Source organism: Lissotriton helveticus, chromosome 8 (genome assembly GCF_964261635.1).
Source record: "Lissotriton helveticus chromosome 8, aLisHel1.1, whole genome shotgun sequence".
In the NCBI taxonomy this organism is placed as follows: Eukaryota; Metazoa; Chordata; class Amphibia; order Caudata; family Salamandridae; genus Lissotriton; species Lissotriton helveticus.
In genome coordinates, this window is record NC_136069.1 from 1,244,029,070 (window position 1) to 1,244,052,017 (window position 22,948).

At 40.7% G+C, this 22,948-nt stretch overlaps 1 protein-coding gene across 1 annotated transcript in view; it reads right to left on the minus strand.

Annotated features, from left to right (window-relative positions):
- Window positions 1-22,948, minus strand: part of TUBGCP5 (tubulin gamma complex component 5) — a 463,823-nt gene that overhangs the window by 153,608 nt on the left and 287,267 nt on the right. The window contains exon 14 of the mRNA XM_078658229.1: window positions 16,691-16,889. Coding sequence (XP_078514355.1) covers window positions 16,691-16,889 — 199 coding nt within the window. The remainder of the gene's footprint in view (window positions 1-16,690; window positions 16,890-22,948) is intronic.

Below are 22,948 nucleotides of genomic sequence, written 5' to 3' on the forward strand. Positions count from 1 at the left end.
TACAATGCCTTGCACCAGCCCAGTTCTTTTGTTCTTTTTGAAGATCCATCAGGGTTATCAGGTATTTCTTCATTATCAGGAAGGAAGAGTAGTGCAGTGATTAATTTGAATAAGATACCCAGGAAAGACAACTGACTACTAATACATCTGTAGGAAATGCAATGCAGTTAATTAGTAGGAAAAGTACAGAAGTATATAACCGTAAGACCTAGAACTCAATGGTTTCACTTCCACACTTAAGCCAATAGTGAAGCCTCTCAATTTCACACCATATTTCCTCACTGTCCTTTATTCCCCTCATTAACAATTTGGCCATAAGTGCCAACATTTTCCGCCACACCATCAAAAAAGTGAGACATTATACCTAAAGATTAAGTGAACTCTGTGGTCAATGCTCTATAATCTCTTGGCTTGACTTTGCCAATTATACTCCTGTGCAGGAGTTCCCCAATCAAATCTAGTGCCACTAAAAGTTCTGAATTATCTACAACAGAGCTATCCGCTATGAGGAAAGAAAGGACTGATGTCACCACACCTGTGGTACTTTCTTTTGACCAGTTGCATCACTTCAGGGAAAGTTTTGTTAATCTATGACTGATACTGTGCAGCTACATTTGGCACAATTGCCTCAACATCGAGAGTAAAATATTCTGGATCTATTCTGGTGTTGTGGGTGTGGGAGAAGATTCATGAAAGTAATGTACAGGATTGAGTATAGCGTGAATGCTATATGTTAATTAGATTGACCCATAACATGTACCCAATCATTCGGTGGGGTTTCCTAGGATATATTGATCTTCGATGCACAAGAGTAAGATTGTCCCATGTATTTGGCATACCCTTGATTTGATTATAAGTAGCACATCCCCCAGCTGTGGGTTTCATGTCATCACGGAGGTCCATAAGTCATCCCTCTAAAATAACAGAATTTTTGCGCATTTTAGAAATTGGGCAGTTTTTTGGGCATACAGGAGGTCTGGGAAAACATTTTAGGCAGCCTGTCCAGGGTCTGCAACTCCCTCTCTGGTTCAAGGCAATGCAGAAAACTTGACGGTTTGTGGCTCTCCTGCAGAAAACATTGAAACGGCCACATTCCACAATGAAATAAAATGTGAACATTTTCTTAAGTGATAGTGGACACTTGGCACATAAAGCTGAATTTGCTGGAAAACAGTATAGACTAACAGAAAGGTAAGACGCTAAAAACCAAATCAGTTGGAAGACCGTTCATGGAACAAAAGAGACCACACAACTGCTTACCATGGATCTCAGAATGGCACTTGCTGGAATTTATGATAAAAAATTTTTTATTAGCATTTCAGAATCATTAAACAAAACAAGAAAACTCAAATACAAGTAATAAGGGTAAGAATCATATGATATAAATTAAAAAGTAAATCCATATATAAAACAATATTTAATATTATGCTATCTAGGACAATAAATATATATAACAATATATAAAGGAAAGATTGAAAAAGCATATAAAATCAAGTGTTAAAAACGAAATCATAAAAAATACAAACATGTTATGAAAGTAGAAAAGGATTCCATATCTGTGAAAATAACTCTAGTTGATCTTGAATAATATATATAATCCTTTCATGCGAAGCATTTTGAATCATAGCAGATAACCAGGACTCTTGAGATGGTGGAGTGGAAGATTTCCATTGTCTTAATATACAGATTTTAGCAGTTGCAAGGCGGTAAGTAGGAAACGAGATAGTGGTTTAGAAAGAGTGGGAACATTTCTAAAAATCATGTAATATAATATTAGCTGTGGAAAGGGGGTAAATGCAGTGAGATAGACTTATCTAAGGTCTGACCTATGTAAGACCAATAATCTTTAACCAATGGACACGTGCAAAGAATATGAACAATATCACATCCAGAAGCATTACATCTCCAACAATTGGAATGCGGTAACAAGCCTGCCTTATGTAATCTAACCGGAGACCAATGCCAGTCATGTAGAATTTTAAATAAGCAAAACTTTAAACAAGCTTCTCGAGCTCCCTTATCCAAACCATCTAGTATATTCATCCATTCCAGATCTGAAAAAGAAGTCTGTAAACGTGTTTGCCATTTATGTCGGAGAGCGTAGGATAATGGGTGTGAAAATAATTGAGATGTAATTGTTTTGTAGAGACCTGAAATGACACCTTTCTGTTTGCCCCAAATTTGTAAATAAAACACTATTGGTGATATAGATAACGACCAAGGTGTGGAACCAAGAGATTTTCTAAGTTGATCGTATTTGGCATGCTGCAGCGGGGGTAAGTTGAATTCATCCATTAACTGTGATAAAGGTTTAAGATCCCCGTCATGGAGAATTTGGTCTAGTGTGAGAATGCCTGCTGATTTCCATTGACGCCATAGAAACCTTCTACCTTTAATGCGTATTCTGGAGTTGTTCCATATAGGAGCCTTTACATGTAATCGAGAATTAATGCCCAAGATACGATGCGCTCTTTGCCATATCTTACGTATTGCACACAATAGGGGGTTGCGTGGATCTATGCGGCTTGAACCAGATCCATATAAAACTGCAAGACCATTTGTTGCAGAGAGAAGATGACGCTCAACATGGACCCAATGTGGTGTATTTAAATTATCTTGGAGCATGTATGAGAGCTGAGATAAATGCAAGGCAATGATATAATGTTCAATGGAAGGAAGACTGAGACCACCATAGCAATGATGAGCATTTAATTTATGTATAGCCAGATGAGGTTTAATAGAACCCCATGTGAAAGATTTAATTTTGGAATCTATAAGGCGCAATATGGATAAGGGAACATGAAGAGGTAGCATACCAAGGATATAAAGAAAGCGCGGTAACGTAACCATCTTCACTGTTTGAACTCTACCCCATAAAGACAGACCCAGTGCTTTCCATTTATCAAAATCTCGTTGCATCTGAATGATTAAAGGCACTAAATTATCTGATACCATGGCGTCCAATCCCTTATTTATCAAGATACCTAAATATTTTAACCAAGAAGGTTGCCAATGAAATGTATATCCCTGTATCACATCCCCTGAGGTGCCATCTGAGATGGGAAGTGCTTCACTCTTATCCCAATTTATTTTATACCCAGAAAAAGAAGAACATTTCTCTATAATTTGAAGTAATGATGGTAAAGATCTGTTTAAATCAGTAATAGTGAGCAGTATATCATCCGCATATAGATAAAGTTTAGATTCACCCACTGGTAAGGAAATACCAACCACATTGGAAGATTGCGGAATAGCGGCAGCTAAAGGTTCAATGGCTAATAAAAATAAAAGCGGGGAGAGGGGGCATCCCTGGCGGGTGCCTCGCTGTATAGTAAAAGTATCGGAAGTAAATCCTCACAATTGACCAGTGCAGTGGGTTGTTCATATAACAATTTAATCTTTCTTATAAATTGTTCTCCCAAACCAAATTTTTCTAAGATTAGAAATAAATATTCCCATTCCACTCTATCAAATGCCTTTACGGCGTCTAATGATAAAGCCAAAGCATCATCCTGTAAAGATTTTGCAGTATGCAGAGTGTGAGCTAGGGAGCGTAAATGATTTCTGGAAGATCGACCAGGTACAAAGCCCACCTGAGTATTATGAATGAGAGGGGGAATGACTGCGCAGACGAGAAGCAAGAATTTATTTATTTATTTATTTATTCGCTTGTATAGCGCAGGAATTCGACCCCCGAAGGGGTATCTCCGCACTTGTGTTCTTACCATAAGCCAGAAACCAGAGACCAAAAAATAAATAGGAGGGATACAGGAATTAAATAGTCAGAAACAGATGTGTTTTTAAGAGTTTCCTGAAAGCTCCTAGATTGGAGTTTTGTCTCAGGGTGAGGGGTAGGGTGTTCCAGAGAGTGGGACCCCTGTAGGAGAGTGCTCGGCCACCCTGCCTTTCCCTCTTAATCCGCGGGACTTGAAGCAACAGTTTGTTCCTAGAGCGCAGAGAGCGACCTGGCTCGTAAAGTTTACATTTTTCGGTCAGGTATTTTGGGCCAGTGCCAAATAGGCATTTATGGATTACGCAACATATTTTTAATTTAACCCACTGGCGGATGGGCAGCCAGTGGAGTTTGTTCAAAAGAGGGCGTGAGGGGGATCTGGCTGGAACATTAAGGACCAGTCTAGCCACCGTATTCTGGGCTACCTGCAATCTGCTAAGTTGTTCCTCGTTGGCAGAGAGAAGAAGCCTGTTGCAGTAATCTAGCCTGCTGATCACAAGCGTTTGAATCAGTGTTTTCCTGTGACTATCTGCTAGGTACGGGAATACACGCTTCAGAAGCCCAATGACCCTAAAACAAGATCCCGTTACCTGAGTTACGTGATCTTTTAAAAGCAGTGGCTGATCAAGGCGTACCCCAAGATTTTTTACTACCTGTTTAGGGCAGGGGGCAGGTCCCAATTCCAGAGGCCACCAATCAGGTGACCAGAGGAGGGAAGCTTCTCCAAAAAGCATGACATCCGTCTTGCCCACATTACAATGTAGGCAATTGGAGGTCATCCAATCGGCTACAGCTCTCATACCTGCAGCAAAAGTGTGTTTAACTCTTGGCGTCAGGGTCTGAAAAGGAAATAAGAGCTGGCGGTCGTCAGCATTCGATATGGGCGTGAACCCATATTTTCTCACAATGTCGGCCAAGGGGGCGTACATGCCTAAGCCCCACGAAAAGTGTGGGGCTTAGGCATGAGCCCTGAGGAACCCCCTTGGTGAGCTCCCTGGAGATAGAAGAATGGGAGCCCAATCGAACAGCTTGTGAGCGGCCAGAGAGAAAACTCTCCAGCCACGACAGGGCAGATCCACCTATCCCTACCCTCATCAGACGGCCGGTTAGAATTTCGTGTGACACCGTGTCGAAGACAGCGGACAAATCCAACAGCACCAGAATCATGGAGCCTCCTCTATCCTGTGCCATCCTGATGTTATCGATCACGGAGAGGAGAGCTGATTCGGTGCTGTGGTTGGGTCTGAACCCAGATTGCGAATGGTCCAGACCTCCCGCTGCCTCGATGAAATGAGACGGATGTGTATTCACGTATTTCTCGGCCATCTTACTAAGGTAGGGTAGGAGAGAGATCGGACGGAGATTGGAAAGATCCGACCATGGCAGCCCCGCGTTCTTTCGAATGGGATTCACTATCGCCTTTTTCCAATCACTCGCTAAAATTTTAATGTCACAATTAAGAAGTGAAATGGGACGATAGCTGCTACCAAGAAGTGGATCCTTTCCTGGTTTTGGTAAAACTGCTATTACTGCTTTATTAGATATATAACCTAAGGTGGAAGTACGTTCGGCTTCTTGAAATGCCGCATGCAAACAGTCTATAATTTTATCTGCGGACCAGCGATAAAATTCTGCTGGAAAACAATCCTCTCCTGGTGCTTTGTGATAAGGAAGTTTAAGCATAGCATGAGAAATCTCTTCTTTACTAATGTCTTCATCCAGTATGGATCTATCTTTATCAGAAAGAGATGGTAATTCTAATCCATTTAAAAAATACAAAATTTTACCCTGATCTACATGGGCGTCTGGAGTGTATAAAGATTTATAGTATGCGGCAAATTCATTAGCAATATCCTGAGGACATGTTAACATGGAACCCTTAGAGGATTGTAAAGCAGGGATAGCCATAGCAACCTCTCTTTGCTTCAATTGTGCTGATAGAAGTCTACCCGCTTTTTCACCCTGTTCATAATGCCTCCCTTTCATTTTTTGTAAGGCATATTCCGCCTTAAAGGTGAAAAGAGAATTTAATGCCATGCGTGATTGTTCCAGTAAATTTCGATTTTGTAAAGTAGGGCATTTAGTATATAAACCTGTAAAATTGGTAATGTCCTGTTCCAATTGATTTTGTTTAGTAATATTTTGTTTGTTGAACTGGGCTGCATCTTGCATAAGTCTACCACAAATATCAGCTTTAGCAGCAGTCCATATGACCCTGTGAGAATCCACTGAATTTTGATTAAATGAGAGATAATCATGAAGATGTTCTTGCAATTGTTTTTTACCAAGGGGTGTTTTATGACGTTGGATGTTCATTCTCCAGGGTTTACAACCTGGTTTGGGTGTCCCAGTCTGTAGACACAAGAGGACCGGAGATCGATCAGAGATGGATGCCTCCAAAATACAAGAATCTTGGATCGATTGGACCGTTCTCTGAGAAATTAAAAAGTAATCCAATTTCGATAGGGTGGCATGGGAGGGAGATGTGAATGTATATTCCACATCAGTTGGGTGTGATAAGCGCCAATGATCTATAAGGCCGTTGTCTGCAATGATATCATTCATAAGGGCTCTGTCTGCTGCATTATTCTTATCAAGAGGTCCAGTTTTGTCCAAAACTGGATCTCTCACCAGGTTCCTATTGCCTCCGATAATGTATTGTGAGGCATCAATCTCCGACAGCAAACTATTCCAACGTAGAAAGAAATATTTTTTAGCACCAGTAGGAGCATAAACTGAACCCACACATATATGAATATTACCAATGCACATTTTTGCAAAAACATATCTGCCTTGTGAGTCTTCCCATGTTTTAAGTACACGAACTGGTAATGTTTTTCTGATAAGGATTGCTACCCCACATTTTCTAGTAGGGCCAGCTTCTGATGAAGTCCCATTGCTGATACTACTGTGGATAACTTTACCCACCCAATCTCTACGAAGTTTTTCAGACTCAAGTGTATTAAGATGAGTCTCTTGAAGAAGAGCCACATCCATCTTTTTAGATTGCAAATAGGAAAGAACCTTCTTCCGTTTGATATAGTGTGTTAATCCATTGACATTCCAGGATAAAGCACATAAATCATGAGCAAGGACCATGGTAGAAAAAAAAAAAAAAAAAAAAATGAGTCTTGCAAAAAGATGTGATGGAAATGGGTATAGAAGAGGAAAGGAAAAAACCCACCAATAAGAAGGATACATAAAGATAAAGTATAGAAAGCAAATAAAGAAAGATGTATAGACTACAAAAGAATAATAGAAAGAGTATAATAGAATAACAATAGACTTTTAACCGCGGGTCTGGGTGCACTAGAGCACCGCTCTGGGCCGGGACTCCATTAATAAGGAAAATCAAGGGCTAGAACATTTAAAGAGAGAAAAAAGAGAGAAAAAAAAGCAATTTAAAGTGGCCAATAACATTGATATGAGAAGCTAGAAAAGAAAAACCTGAGAGAATAAAATAAAGTAAAAATAGAAAATATGAACTCAGCTGGTAAGGAATATGAAGGGATATAAAATATGCCCTTCAAAGGATAGCATATTAAGAGAGCATAACATTTATAATATAACATTTTGGAAATATATTAGAAGATTTAAGTCATAGTAAACTAAATATTGATAAAGATATAGAATTTGAAATATATAAATATCTAAGAATAGGTCAAATAGTCATCATAGATAAAATAACTATATTGCATGTGATAGATAAATCATGCACTAATACCCTATAAAGGACATCATCAAGAAATATAATAGTAGTGAATAATCAAACTCCATAACCTAAATAATAGCTCTAATAAAAGATAAGCATGAAAAGTTAATACTTAGACATTTTGATGACTAATATATTTAAAATGCTACAGAATTGTGACTATCTATTCATGAATACAGGAAGATAAATAGAACATTCCAAGAGGACAAGAGAATTTAACCAGTAATACAGCACAGAGTTCAACCATATCTGCCAATTAGAGAGACATAAACAAAATTAGCTGCAACCTATGGCTTAATAAGCTATATAGGAGCCATGACATCAAAATTATTTCTCATTAGAGGCAGACTTTAGAGGAGAACGGGACTTATCTCGACGTTGTTCCTGAGTTAAGGTGGAGACAGTACTTAAGGCGGAAGATTTATCATCTTGACTGCGAATAGACCGTTCAAATTCTCTGCCTCTGTGACGGGATTTATGCAGATTGGGACACATGTCATCCACAGATGTGGGAATAGCTTGAGGATTCCGAGAAGGAGCAGGGGTAGGAGCAGACTGCGTGTCCATGTCTTGAGATGTCATGTCAACCAAAAAACGTAAGTCATCTGGATTATAGAAGTCTCTGGTGTCCCCATTCTTAGAGACTCGGAAGCGTGCTGGATCAAACAAACCATACTTAATGTTCAATTTCCTTAATTGAGGTCCCATGGAGAGAAACGCTTTCCTTCTTTCATTGGTGTCACGGGAAAAATCATCTGCCAATCGTATTTCATAACCGTCATAAGAGAAGGAACCCTGAGTACGTGCTGCTATCAGTAGTTGTCGAACTTGCTCATGCCTTAGGAAACAAGCAATAAGGGGTCTTGGACGTGTGACTTTACCGTGTCGTGGAGGACCTAATCGATGTGCTCGCTGGATCTCAAGCGGTGGATTGAACTGAATGCCAACTAATTTAGAGAGCACATCACACAAAAAGGCTCTGGTATTCTGGCCTTCAATTTTTTCTGGAAATCCAAAAAAATGAATATTGTCTCTTCTGCTGCGATCTTCTAAATTCACGAACTTACTACGCAGAAAAAGAAGTTCTTCATATCTAGACTGCGTTGAAGTGATTTTATTTTCAACAATTGTCAAACGTTGATCAAGACCCTCCGTTTTAGCATGGAATAGTGCTAGGTCAGCTCGTATTGATTTAGTTTCTGAGGTAAGAGATGAAATGTTTATATCCATGTCTGTTAGCCGACAGCTGATTGTTGAAATTTCTTGGAAAAGACGATCCATGGCAGCATTGGATACCGCCGAGGAAGTATTATGTGCCTTATTAGAAGTTGATGCAGTGGAGTTTTTCCCAGACGTATTGCGTGGTTGTTTTAATACATCAGCAAATAAAAGTGAATGAGAAGGTTTGTTTCCACTCTTGGTATTAGACATTCACTTCTAACTTCAAATGTCAGGGAATATTTAAAACTGCTGACAAACAACCCTTCAAGTAAGGCACCAAGGTGAGTAATCTTCAGTTGTGAATAAATAAATAATTATCAGAGTATTAAATCTCCTTATTTTAATGAAAATTATCATGAGAGAAATAGGTTGCATATAAATATTGATGATATCATTTGAGTATTGTGGTAGAGCATGAAAAGCATGACCAACAACAATGAGCTCTTAAGCTGATAGCCATATGTCTAAATGGAATATTGTAAAGACTTAAGTTGTGAGGGGAAAAAGAAATGAGGAGTTTGCACTATATCGTCATTCATCATATATAAAAAATATGAGACCGGGAATATTACATCCGGACTGACGCCTGCAACACTTGTAGCCCAAGTAGCAGGTAAGCAGTGAATATAATGTGCTATCAACTTCCTTTTTTAACACATGTCTATACACCGATTTCTTTTAGCAAAAAGTCAAGCTCCTTTTTTCATAAATAAAGATTGTTTCTTATATCCAGGTTCACATTGTTCCATTCTTAGTCCATTTAGCAGACGAGTCAGCAAGAATACAAGTCACACATGCTCCAGAGACCATAAATTATTACTGGGCCCCGGCAGTCCTGTGTTGAAGCAATGTTTCTTATTTCACTGAAGCAGTTGCAAAAAGCTTAACCTTAACCCAGAGAACTTAAATTACTGCTGGGCCTGGCAGAAGTGTATTGAAACAATGTTTCTAGCTTGAAAAAGAACTGTGGAAAAGTGCTTAAAAAGGCAACTTAATAAAATGAGAAGGCAGTATTCTGCGTGCTTAAAAATGTTGTATTAGCAGTCTTGTATAATAAAAGGAAATTGTGACATGGTTTTTTCCTCAGAATACAACACTTCAGTTATAGGTGATTATAAAAAGGGACGGTTTACCTCATAAAGAAAAAACATTTTTGACCGGGAATCTTTCCTCCAGCCGGTGTCTAAGTGATTGGAAAGATGAAACTGGGACAACTATCATGCACTGTGAGTTAGAATGTTAACTGGTGGAGCATCTGAAACACAATGTGCACATCAATGCAGTGAAGGGGGTAACTTCATGAGGGGACACGGTTGGGGTCAAAATTCAGTGCAGGCACTGGGTGATAGTGGGTGTGAGTGCTCTTCAGATTGGGGTAGACATGGGTCAGGTTTAAGAGAATGTGGCGTTATAGCCTTTTAGTTAAGCTTAAAATTCGTTTGGTGCATGATGTGTTGGACCAGGCAAAGCACCTACATTTCTGACTTGGAAGGCACAGGTTGGAAAAGCATGGTTAAGCAGAGGAAGATTATTGCCTTTGTCAACCAACTAAAATTTAAGATATTAGTACTGCTAGAAATGTTCCTGGTTAGTGGCCAACATTATAGCTCTGTGCTGTGGGGTTAGCAGATTTGCTGGGGACCATACCTCTGTCTAAACGGGGGTGTTCACATCCAAGGGAAGGTGATCATAACTCTAAAGTAAACAGATACACAAATCTATTGTGTATAACTAACCCTGAGGGCAGATAGGTTATTCTCACAAAGCAAATGAGGTGCCATAAATGAGTGTTTGCAAATATTTATCCCCGATATGGTACATTTTAAGAAACAAAACTCAGTTCACTTTGGGATGTATGTGGACTACGTAGGTGATTTAATTTTGTTTTAGACTTTACCTTGTAGAGGCAACAGCAGCTCTGAAGCAGCTCTGGAGCAGCAACCCTTATCACTGTAAGAACCCTGGACCATGCGATAGAGAGTTCAGCATCATTCGTTAATCATTTAGCTGCTGGTGGGCCTGAGGGTTGGACTGTACCATGCTGCTATCATCCAGGTTTTCTGCATCCTCTTTTGTCTCAAGTGCCTTGAGTGCTGTGGCTCCGGAGCACCAATGTTTCCATGGCTTTGCCTAGACACATAGAAAGCTATGGAGAGAGGAAATGGTGGACAGCACCAAAGCTGTGCTTGTGATGTCACCGAAGCAGATGGTAACTGCTTGACCTTCTAATCCACCATCAGCTTTGTAGAGACTATGTAGGGTATAGATGGTCAAAGATTCAGGAGCTGTAAAAAGGTTAGGACAAAGGCCACTGTTAGAATAGCCCTAGAACTGGTCAATATGTTAAGAGTCCTCTGCTGGAGCATGCATCTAAAATCCCAGAATCTTTCATAGAATGATTGGCAGAAATACCACACAAACAGGGTGTAGGTATTTCGCTGACGTCTTTTCTCAGTTTGAGGAATTATTCTTGAAAAGTGAAGGTAGACAGCAAAGTCTCATGAAGCAGAGAAAAAAAGAACATCTTCCTTGAGGCACAAACAGCATAGAACTGTGGCAAAAGGAAAGAAACATATAAAGGGTCACAGAGACGATCTCAATAACAAGCTTATGGAATTGGAAAATCAAAGCCGTAGAAATAACCTGCGCTTTCTGGGGGTCCCTGAGGAGAAAGAGGGATCCGATACACGGAAGTTTGTTGCAGAACTGTTACAGGAAGCTTTTCCGGATTTGACATCATGGGACTGGATGAAAGAGATACAAAGAGCTCACCGCTTCCCGTTCAATAAGAAGCAAAATCGACAAACTGAAGAAAATTTTCCACGGGCAATTCTAGTATGCTTTAATACTTTTTTGGCAAGAGAACATATTTTCTCACGAGCTCGCCCCGACAAGAGGGCGCTAGCCAAAGGCTGTAGTTTTTTTGTGAGGCCTGACTTTTGTGCAGCAACAGTCTCCAAACGGTGGCATTTGCGTCAACTAATCCCACAATTCCAGAGTAAAGGGGCAGTGGCATACCTGCAGAACCCAGCTAAGCTAAAAGTGTTGTTTAAAGGGCAGATGACATTCTTTTTTATGGAGAGCAAGGCTAAAGAATACTTAGAATTAATTAGTGGAAGGGTCTAATAAGAAAGGTGTAAAGAGTGTAGAGTATAAGTTAGAGGACTTAAGACTTGGATTTGGTTTGCCCATGTTTATATATCAATATTGGTGTTTTTTCTCCCCGGGCAGACTCGGAAAAGGGAGGCATGGTACTCCATATTATGCGGGGACTAACAGTCCCTGGGCCTCATGTGTGAGGGGGGGGGGGTGAGGGGTGGCTGGGTGGGGATTGTGGGGAGGGAGTTGGTGGGGGGGATCAGAGGGGGTGGTGGTGGCAGGGTGAATAGTCAGCTCTAGAGCACAAGTGGGATTGGAAGGCTCAGAAGTATGAGAATTATACTTTTTTGTTAATGTTTTTAGTATTGAAAGAGGAAGAGGTATTGTTAAAAGTTAAGATGCTGGGGATAGAATTCTTTTTTCTTTATGATGAATAAAAAGGTGAAAATATGTACATTGAACATTGCTGGTATGAATAATGTTAAGAAGCAACAAATGTTGGCAAAAATTGTTCAAATACTGCAAATTGATATATTATGTCTACAAGAGACACATGTGCCTTGGTTAAAAAAAGATCTTTTGAAGAATTTGGGTATGCAACTGGTTGTTTGTTCTAGACAAACTGGGATAAAAAGAGGGGTGGCTATACTGATGAGACAAAGCTTGGGTAAGTGCATTAATTCTGCTGCAGATAACTGGGGCAGGTGGGCTATAGGAACGTTAATGATTGAGGGCAGGACATTTACTGTTTGTAATATATATGGGCCAAATCTGGATAACGCGGAATTTTTCAATTTTGTTAATGAAGAATTGGCCCAATGGCCACAATCAGTGATATTGTGTGGGGACTTGAATATAAACATTCCGGCTGCTGTAAATGTTAGATCGAACCACAGATATATTGGAAGAAAAACTCTGATGTATAGCGCCTTACGCGGTTTAATGATGGATCAAGGCCTGTATGATGTTTGGAATGTTTTATACCCTGAGAAACCTGGATATACATTTTTTTCTGCTCCCCATACAAAGTTTGTTAGATTAGACTATTTTTTGGGTTCTGCCGACTTGTTGAACAAGGTTAATATAGTTATTCATCCAAAACTGGTTTCGGACCACAACCCTGTGATTTTAGAGCTCGAGCTGGAACTGACACAAAAGACACAGCTGAGAACCTGGACCTTTGATAGGAAGGTATTAGGGGATGAGAAATATTGCCAACTAATGGTTAATCAAATTCAGGAATTTTTTGACATAAATAAGGGCACGGCCTCGCAAGGGGTTGTATGGGATACATTCAAGTCCGTTATTCGTGGGGAAACACTTAAATTTTCTAATTATAAACGTAAACAATGGCTGAGCAAGCATCACCAAGATTTTGCAGAGGTTATGCGGAAAGAACATAAATTAGCGCAAGTAATATATCAAGGTGGAGACTCAGAATCTATAAAAAAAAGCCCAACAAGACCTAACTGTTATTAGGTCACTGGCATACTCCAATGTGGCTGAGCAGATAGCTGCGAAATATAAACAATACAAAGAAGAAGCGTACGAGTTTAGTGAAAATACAGGGAGATTTTTGGCAAAAAGGCTGAGGGAAAAGGCTGTATATAGTGATATTGTTAAAATCACAGATATGAATGGAACGCTACAAGAGGAAAAAAGTGTGATACTTCATGCATTTCATGAATTTTATCAAGCATTATATTGCGAGCCTGGAGACGGAATAAGTGGTGAGGATGAGCTAGACTATTTTTCTTCTCTAGTGACTAATGTAGTGGCTGAACATCATAGGGCAATTCTATCTGCCCCACCGGTTTGGGAGGAAGTGGAAGCGGCGTTAATGGGGTTAGCACAGGGAAAAGCTATGGGTCCGGACTCTATCCCTCTGGAATTTTATAGGACGTTTCGTACAGCAATTCAGAAAGAATTATTAGAAACATGTCAACAAGCTTTTAACGAACAAGCACCAGACTCATGGTCGCAGGCTACAATAGTTATCTTTAAAAAGAAAGGGAAAAATGCATTAGAAATGGGTTCATGTCGGCCCATTTCTTTATTAAACGCAGACAACAAGATCTATTCAAAAATTTTAGCTAACAGGATGAATGACTTGATGCCAGAGTTGGTGTCATTACGCCAACACGGCTTCATACAGCTCAGAGATACCACGGATCATATTCGCAGAATAATAGCTATACTGGACTGGGCCCAGAATAGTAGATCATCGGTCGGAGTGGCCCTGCTGGATGCCGAAAAGGCATTCGACAGGGTCACCTGGCGGTTTTTGTGGGCAGTTCTAGCCTGGAAGGGCTTTCCCTCTGAATTTATAAGAGCTATACAAACGATGTACCTACACCCAACAGCTACACTTCGGATAGGGGGTAGATTATCAAAACAGGTGGCTATAGCCAGGGGCACAAGACAAGGGTGCCCCTGCTCCCCGCTTTTGTTTGCACTGTACATTGATCCCTTTATCTCTATAATAGAGGCAGATAATAGTATTAATCCGGTACAGATCAGGACACAATGCCATAAAGTCTATGCATATGCGGATGACATTGCAGTTGTAACTGCCAATATAACTGAAGCACTCCCCCGAATTATCCAAGCGGCTGAAGCCTTCGGACGACACTCAGGGTATAAACTGAATGTGGCAAAAACACAGGTGATTCATTCGCAGGCTGGACGACCTGAGAATATTAATTTAGATTCTGAGGCAACATATTTAGGTATAAAAATCACAGCCGATGTTGAGGATATTATTGCTAAAAATCTCGACCCTATTATATCTTCGTCAAATAAAATATTGCAAAGAATTAATAACCTTCATTTATCTTTGTATGGTCGCTGCAATGTTATCAAAATGTTGATATTTCCGAAATTTTTATATGTTTTCCGGGCCATTCCTTTTTTAATACCGGCAGTATACTTTTCTCGCATTGAGAGAATGTGCTCACGATTTATATGGAGCCTGCACCGGGCACGGCGTGCTATGAAATGGTGTATTCTACCACGTGAAAGAAGAGGTTGGGGACTCCCAGATTTTCAGCTATATCATTGGGTTGCAATTTTACAAAATATGGGAGTGTTATTGTTACCAGAAGATACAACCCCTGATCACGCGGCACCTTCAATATATGAGATGCTCTTGGGTCAAGAATCTAAGCAGTGCTTAAATCGTATAATTGAGCCTAGTTATTTAAAAAAAACGAGGTTTAAGCCGGTAATAGCAGCGTATACAATTTGGAGGAAAACTAAAAAGAGGTTGGGTATTGGCCAGAATTTGAACATATATACTCCACTACAAGGTTGCCTTATATTACCCACAATATTTGCTGATTCGGTTATGAACAGATGGTATAACTTAGGAATATGTACTTTAGGGGATTTATATGTAGGATTACAATTTATGTCTTTCGAAAGTTTACAAAGTAAATTCAAGCTACCGCGAGGGGATTTTTTAAAATATCTCCAGCTGCGCAGCTATTGTGAGGGGAAAAAAGCGCAAAATGCAATTATTTTACGAAAAATTGAGATCATGGAACTACTTAAAGCACGAGGAAAAATGGGTCTTTTGTATTAGTTATTTATGACCGAGGTTAAAGATGATTTAGAGTTTCAGGAGGCAAAATGGGCCATTAAACTGGGTTTTGAAGGGGTTAACTTGACGAGAAGTATTGAAATCTCACGTAATGTTTTGATTAATGGCCCGCTGAAAAGTCAGCACTACATGGCAATTTTTGAACTTTATTACACCCCGGGGAAACTGGCTAAATGGAATACAGGTAGAAGAACTAGCTGTAGCCGTTGTGGCCAATACGCTGCTGAGTCGCTCCATATGTTTTTCAATTGTCCTAAACTTAAAGACTTTATAAGGGAAATACAGACCTTTATGCTGTGTAGTTTGGGAATCCCAGTACAAATAAGCTCATCTCTGGCAATTTTCGGATGGCAATGTAATGGGCAACCGGCTGATGAGGAGGGGATGATATTCATATGTATGGCTCTGTATCGGCTGTCTATAACATCGCAATGGCTCGATGCTAATCCTCCATCTTTTGTCAATTGGCAAAAAAAGTTGCTTGCAAAATATCATCTCGAGATGGCACTCTATAGAACTAAGGGTTGGCGGAAAAAAAGGCAAGGCAGTCGTATATGGCAACCTATAACTACGTGGCTTGGATTTTAGGAATAGGAATGTTATGTAATCCGGAGTGTATATAAGTGTCAAAGATATCCCTTTTTTTATTTTTTTTTTCTCCTGTGCTTTTATTTTAGTGTTGGCTTTGTTTTGCTTTCTGTATATATAATTGCTGAAGTATGTAAATTGTATGCTGTGCTCTATGTGCTGACAAAAAAACTTTAATAAAAAATGTTTTTAAAAAAAAGGAAAGAAACATATCTGTAGATTTCCAGTATGAACTGGAAAAAAAATAGAGCAAAGTGTTCAGGAGCCTCCCACAAGGAGCCTGAAAACATACAGAGCAAGAGGTGCAATAGGCAGCAAAGAACGATGGTATAGGGAAGCAATCGAATCTGTAAAGCAATAGGCTATATTTTCAGCTATTCTAAGACGGCTGCCTGTTTAGATGGATTTCCACCCTCACGGTTTTCGCTACCTTTACTTACACACACTGTTGTGGTTTTGAAATGCACTGTGGCATTGTGTACATCACTTTTTCTAAATAGAAAATAATATTACAATTGAAAACGTAGCCCAAGACAGACTGAGATACACATTGCATTTTGGAAAAATGCAACCTTGCTTAGAATCATTGTTAATGTAGAGTCTCGCTGTTTCAAGGGCTGCTAACACAAGTGGGTATATTCCACAGTTTATGACTAGCAATAAAGTTCCTATGGTGCAGAACCTTCTTTACTGAAACATTAATTAAAATACATTTACTTGTCAGCATTGCTGTTACCTTGCAAAGTTGATAGCCAAAAGTGGGTCATGAATGTCTTGAAGTTCCAAGTGTTTTGCCACTATGCTCTGCATCTTTATTAAGCTCTGTTTAGTAGCTTGTTCGTCTGTGATTACACTTGGAACCAAATCTTTTCCATGCTGTAAACGAAACTGCACAGACTCCAAAAATAGTGTATACATACTTTTCCTTTCTGCATCTGAAAAGTTGAAGTATAAAATATGAAATAAATGAAGTCATTCATTTTGGTTCCAAGTGTTAATTGCATTTTGTAAGATATACTTCAAATTGCAGCGCTTTGTGCTACTAAAGCACAAGAATGAGTCAAAACCTGCCGGATTCAATATCTGTGCATTATTATGGTAAGCAAGGAAGCAGAGTACAACTCAGGATTACTGGTATCAAAAGCTGTAGCCGGAACTCTCAACACCCACAAAGCCCCGAAAACTGATGAAAACTAGGCTTTTCGCATAAACTGTCAGCAAGTAGAGGCAAGTAGAGGACCTGATTGCTAGCTTAGTGCTGGGAGGCCCTTCTGGGTAGCCATGTGCTTTAGACATTTTGGGGAATAGAATGGAGAATAGAAAATATCTGAACTGCTGGATACACTTTCTAGCCCCATACAGCCAGTGGGTTCCCAACCCACAAACAAAGACATCCCCCCCATCCCCCCCCCCCCCTCCGAGACCCACACTGAAAGATCAACACTGCCTTGCGGGTATATTGTGTGATAGCGCACTCTGATGCACAAACACCATCACCATCCTTCACTGGGTGACTCCCACTGCAGGCAGCTGCAGTAGCCAAGACAAGAACTGTTTCCTATCTCAACATAATCATGTTCTTCACAAAAGAGAATCAATGAAAAGCTTTCCTCTTTTAACTCTCTGTACCAATTTCCAGGGCACCAGTTCATAATTCCTGATTTTATCAACAGTAAAAACAGGGTTGTCATCATTTTTAACCTTAGAAAGGATTTCACTACTATGACAAGCCTGTACACAACCTGGTAATCTTTCACCAAACCAATCTCTCACATGCCAAGTTTCTTAGCCTGAGAACGATATAGTGAATTCACAATTGGATGTGATGGAATACACCCATACCCCCTCAGGTCCAGCCTGGTCTATACTCAGGCCATGGTGAATGGTTAGCAAGTTGTTTACATCCATTTGTTACATGATTAAGTTCTTCCCTGGATGATGCAATGTAGCAAGTATGTGCATGCTTCTCTTAAGGATTTGTAGAGTCATGCCAAGACCAACAAGTTACTTACCTTCGGTAACGCCTTATCTGTTAGATATAGTCGAACCGCAGATTCCTTACCTTAGAATCCTCCCCACAAAGAGAACAGTTCGAAAATTGAAAAGAAATTGAACCATGCAATGAAAGCTAAGCAACAGAAGAAATGCAAGGTAAAGAAGAACATCAATTGTTAAGTAGAGGAAAGAATATCCCACAGGAAGGGAGGAACTTACCAAAAGTGTAAGGGCAACACTCCTACAGCCCAGATTATACCAAGGTACATGGGTGAAGAAAACTCAGAAATGGGTTAAAGAAGTGAAATACACAATAGAGGGGATATTCTTTAAGAAGAAGAAACCCCAGCAATAAAAGAGAACGCATAAGTGTAATGACTGACACCTGAGGGTAGGATATGAGGACATCTTACAGAACAAAATTAAAAGAGTTACCGAAGGGGACAAGCAGGCCAACAAGGAAACTAAGTCTCAGAGGACAAAACCGTAATGTTCTAGGAACAGTTTCAAGTAACAAGGAATCCAGCAAAAGGTGGATGAGCCATTATTACACAAAAAAGACCACATAGTGTCTTTGCAAGGATAAAAATGTAGGTGACTTGATGCTACGCGTGTGTATGAACTTCAAAAAGGTGTTGTTTGTGGCAATTAGGGAAAAATATTTGCCTGAAGGCAATAAGTGAGTATGACAGATGTCCTGAAAGGAAAAGTAAGAGGAAGGACAGCGAAACTGGTGGTAGAAAAAAGTCTGCACTTAAGTACTACCACACAGACAAAGAAGACGATCAATAGGACTGAGGAGGAATCACACTTTTGTTTTGTTGAGAAAAAAACCTTGTAAAAATGAATATTGAATCACAAGTGAGTGCACCGTAGTAGTCCATTAAAAGTGCACCCTGCTCAAGAAGAGCGAGAAGCTTGCTAAAGAAATGAAGGACACAAAGAAAAGAATGTCCTAGCGGGAAATAATGGCCCAACCAATAACATGGACAACAGAGTAGGAACTGTGGCACATGTCCCACTGCTCCAGTGGAAATTTAGAGCCTTTGGAGGAACAGAATTACATAAGTAGGGAAGCAGAGAGGGTGCTCCCAGTATAGATCAGGGAGAAACAAGAGAGTCATGAGAAAGGGATCTCATTGAACAAACTATATAAAAACTCCCAATGGGGGAGAAAAGTGGAATGTCCCTATAAGGAATACCAAATATCAATGTGAAGAGCTGGGGTAAAAAGTTCCAGCAGTTAGGATGTGAGTCAGTGTTCGTAAACTCTAGACCACCAGAGGCTCTCATAAGTAGTGCCTTGATCATACACAATGTGCTCTCAGATAATGTAACACTGCTAATTATTCTCATGTGAGAAAAGGATAATACTGAAAAACGATATCTTGGGCACGGAGCCCATAGTCAGAGAAACAGAACACCTATGCAACAGGTGTTGAACCAATGTAGGGTTATAAATGAACCACAACCTGTCATCGACAGTGTAAGAAGGATAAGAAAAATACCTGCAGGGAGCAGGAATACCACACCGGGTGTCACCAGTAGGTGGGATAGACAACCATGGACACCACCATGGACTACTCAATCAGGAAAGAAATGAAGGACCAATATCCCCATACAAACTGAAATGGGTGGATTTAGGGAAACAGACAGGAGCAAGAGCAGAGCGAAGTTATATTCCCCTTCGACTGTCCCGAAAATGCTGCAAAGCAGAGTCGGCATGAGCACCGAAAAGGTGGGTACCATTAAAAGACATGTCAAGCAAAGTGATCTGAAAAGCCTCTGAAAAAGCGGAGGTGTATAGCCAGGCACGACGACATTACAACAATGAAGAAGTCATGGCACGACCTATTGAATCAGTGATGTCCATCCCACATCTAATGATTAATTTAGCCACCTGTTGCCCGTTTTGGATCAACTGGGTAAGCTCGCACCAGGTCACATCCGGATACGATGGCAACAGGCATGTCAAGGAATCTGACAATGTATTGGAAAACCGTCCATGAACGCAAGATGTATTAATGGAACGCAAAGCAGAACTTGTGGAGAAGATATGCCGCCCACAAGTGTCCTGTCTCCTGGAATCTCTGTCTGACAGAGCATGAGGAAGAGAGTCGATATAATGAGAGGCCGAAGCAGCATTTACCAAACTATTAGGAGTAGGGTGGTGAAGGAGACAGGCCAGATCACCAGTGGCCAGACGTGTCTGAGATATAGATCGATCCATCGGGCTCCTCCCCAGCTCCAAAATAAAATGTCATATAGGGTGTCACTATAAGAAAGCACCAGCTCCACCTCTGTTCATCCCTGATGGAACACGGCAATTAGGGGATCAGTAAATTTTTCTACAGGAGGAAGAATTAAATCCAAATGTAAAGCAACTCGCCATAGCATATCAGCTAAAGAGGAGCTTGCCTCTGTAGCAAGACCAGGAGGGTATAGAAGGCCTGAGGCTTGGGAAGACTTTAATTCGGTAGCTTCACCCAGTTCAGTTAGCCAGCTATCCTTCACAGAAGGCTGAGCAGCATCAGATATGGCGTGCAGAAACGTCAACTCGTCCCCATGACCACCTAAATAGCATTCCTTAGAAGAAAAAACATAGGAGGGCTCCACAGAAAAGCAGAAGAGTGTCCGAGATAGGGGGCACTATTGTGTCGCACTCTAAGTCGACCGACACAGAGTTGGCGACGCCTCACAGTCGGAAAGAGGAAGGGGCACACTGTCGATCGAAGCCATCGACATCAGAGTCTGTAGATCGGATACAAGCGCTGAAAGTGGGAATCCCAAAGAGCTGTGCACTGGTTTTGTGATGGAGTCGACCATTGAACGGGAGGGCCTAACTGAAGCAGAGAAAGAAACTGCTGGTGTGGAGACAGTCGAGGCACCACTCACCTCCTTGGGGCTCGAAGCCACTCCAGGGGAAGGTGAAGATCCAAAGATTGCAAGCAGAGAGCAATAATATGCTCGCATCTGGTTCAGAGTCGCACCAGATCCAGGGTAGACAGGCTGCGCGGGGCAAACTCGTGCAAGGGGTTCTTAACCAGCAAGCCGAAGGAGGCGTGAAAGTAGAATTTCTGCACAGTGAACTTGTGAGGTGTTGCGGCTTCTACCGTCTGCATGGAGACTTACAGTGGGATGACAATGGAGAGTGATGTCCATATAACAGCTCCTGGACCGGCCCGCGAATGGACGGCGCAGTGACTGCAAGAGCCACACTGACAGGAGCTTCATCCGACATTCCCGCAGTGCCTTCGGTCGTAGTAGACCACAGGAGTTGCACTCCTCGGAGTCATGGGGTTCTTCCAAGCACCACATACAAATTAAGTGAGGGTCTGTGTACGACATTTGCCATCCACAAGAACCATAAGGTTTGAGCAGAAAAAGAACACTGGTTCAATAATGATAACGTCGAAGTAGGCCAAAACAACCTGAGGTAACCACTTCTCCGATTCCGCGATGTAAGCGCGAAAAAGAAGAAACTGATGTCAGCGCATCAGGGAGGGGCCTGTATGGACTTCGGTGACATCATATGCGTGGACAACATCAGTACGAAGTCGCACAACACCTTCTACTGACGTGCAGTACTGCTGAAAATATTTCCGCTTCAGAAAGGGGGTGGTGATGGACAGAGCATCTTAGTTAAACACAACACTCATACCCAGTCAAAAGATCAGGGCTTGATCCATCACCACCCCCTTTATGAATCGAAAATATTTCCGCATCCAGTCTGGTGCCTGGGTAAGGAATCTACGGCTAGGCATCTCTATCAGATAAACTATATCTCATTGTTACCTACCTTGTCTTGTGAAAAAAAAAAACGAAAACATGTATCACCTTGATCATATTGAGTTCTTGAACAACCTCAACATCCAACCACTTTGTGCAATAATTTGTGCTATGCCTAAATTGACAGTTCATTTTGTCGGTGCAATGTAGGTAATTCAGGTCATTTAGAGATTTCTAGGAGTCATACTAAAGATATATAACTGACCAGGATTAACTACATTGCCCCTACAAAATGAACTGTCACTTTAGGCATAGTAAATATGATTTTGATAAACTATTAAGCTCTCAAATGCCTGTTTCAATTGCTTATTGGAGACTCCAAGCAGTCTGTCCTCTTACCGCTCTTGGACACCAGTATGCTTCTTGACACAGTGTCATGGGTTCTGCAAAAATGCCCTCTAGTAGGTTCCTTGATAATCTATTTTCAATGCTTAGCGGGAACTACTTGTTTCCAAAAAAAACACATGCACACAAATACTTAATTCCATCATCAAAAGTGCAAATAACTTCAAAGCACTCAGAAAATCTTCCATATTTGGTGTTCATTCCATGTGTTCCAGCTTTTGGTTTCAGTTACCACATCTCTTAGTCTCTGACTTCCAATACTTCCTTTTGGCTACTGTAATCTTGAATCGTCACTTCATGGTCATACGACACAAGCTCATCCTCATCATAAATTGGTTTATCTAAACCTCTGGAATAGGTTTCTTTAACAAAGATATATGTTGTATGCATGTGCCCTGGAACACACACCATACATTTAACTGTTGCTGTACAATTTGGCATATATTGTAGATAACCCAGATGACATGTACCTCACACCTCCTGTGGACAACATAGTTACAAGTGAATGTAGTCCATGTGTAGTTCAAAGCTTGTAGCCTATACAATGTTCTAAAGTAGCCTATGCCCAAGGCACACACCATTGCTTCTATTTAAATAACCACTTAATGCTGTACATCATGGCCTAATGAATTAAAAAAATATACAAATCACCCATTCTCTCAGCCGGGGATTCTGACACAGCATTCAGGATACTTGCACCCACATTTATTATAGTGCCACTTACAGTGTGAAGAGGCACTACAGTTGATACCACATCAATGTTTTGGTTGTTTCGCAGGTCTGCCAAAATTGATTTTGATAATCTGATTCTGCTTGATAGGGGTGTCTAATGGCTTTTCGATATGCTTACCATCACGTCCATTAG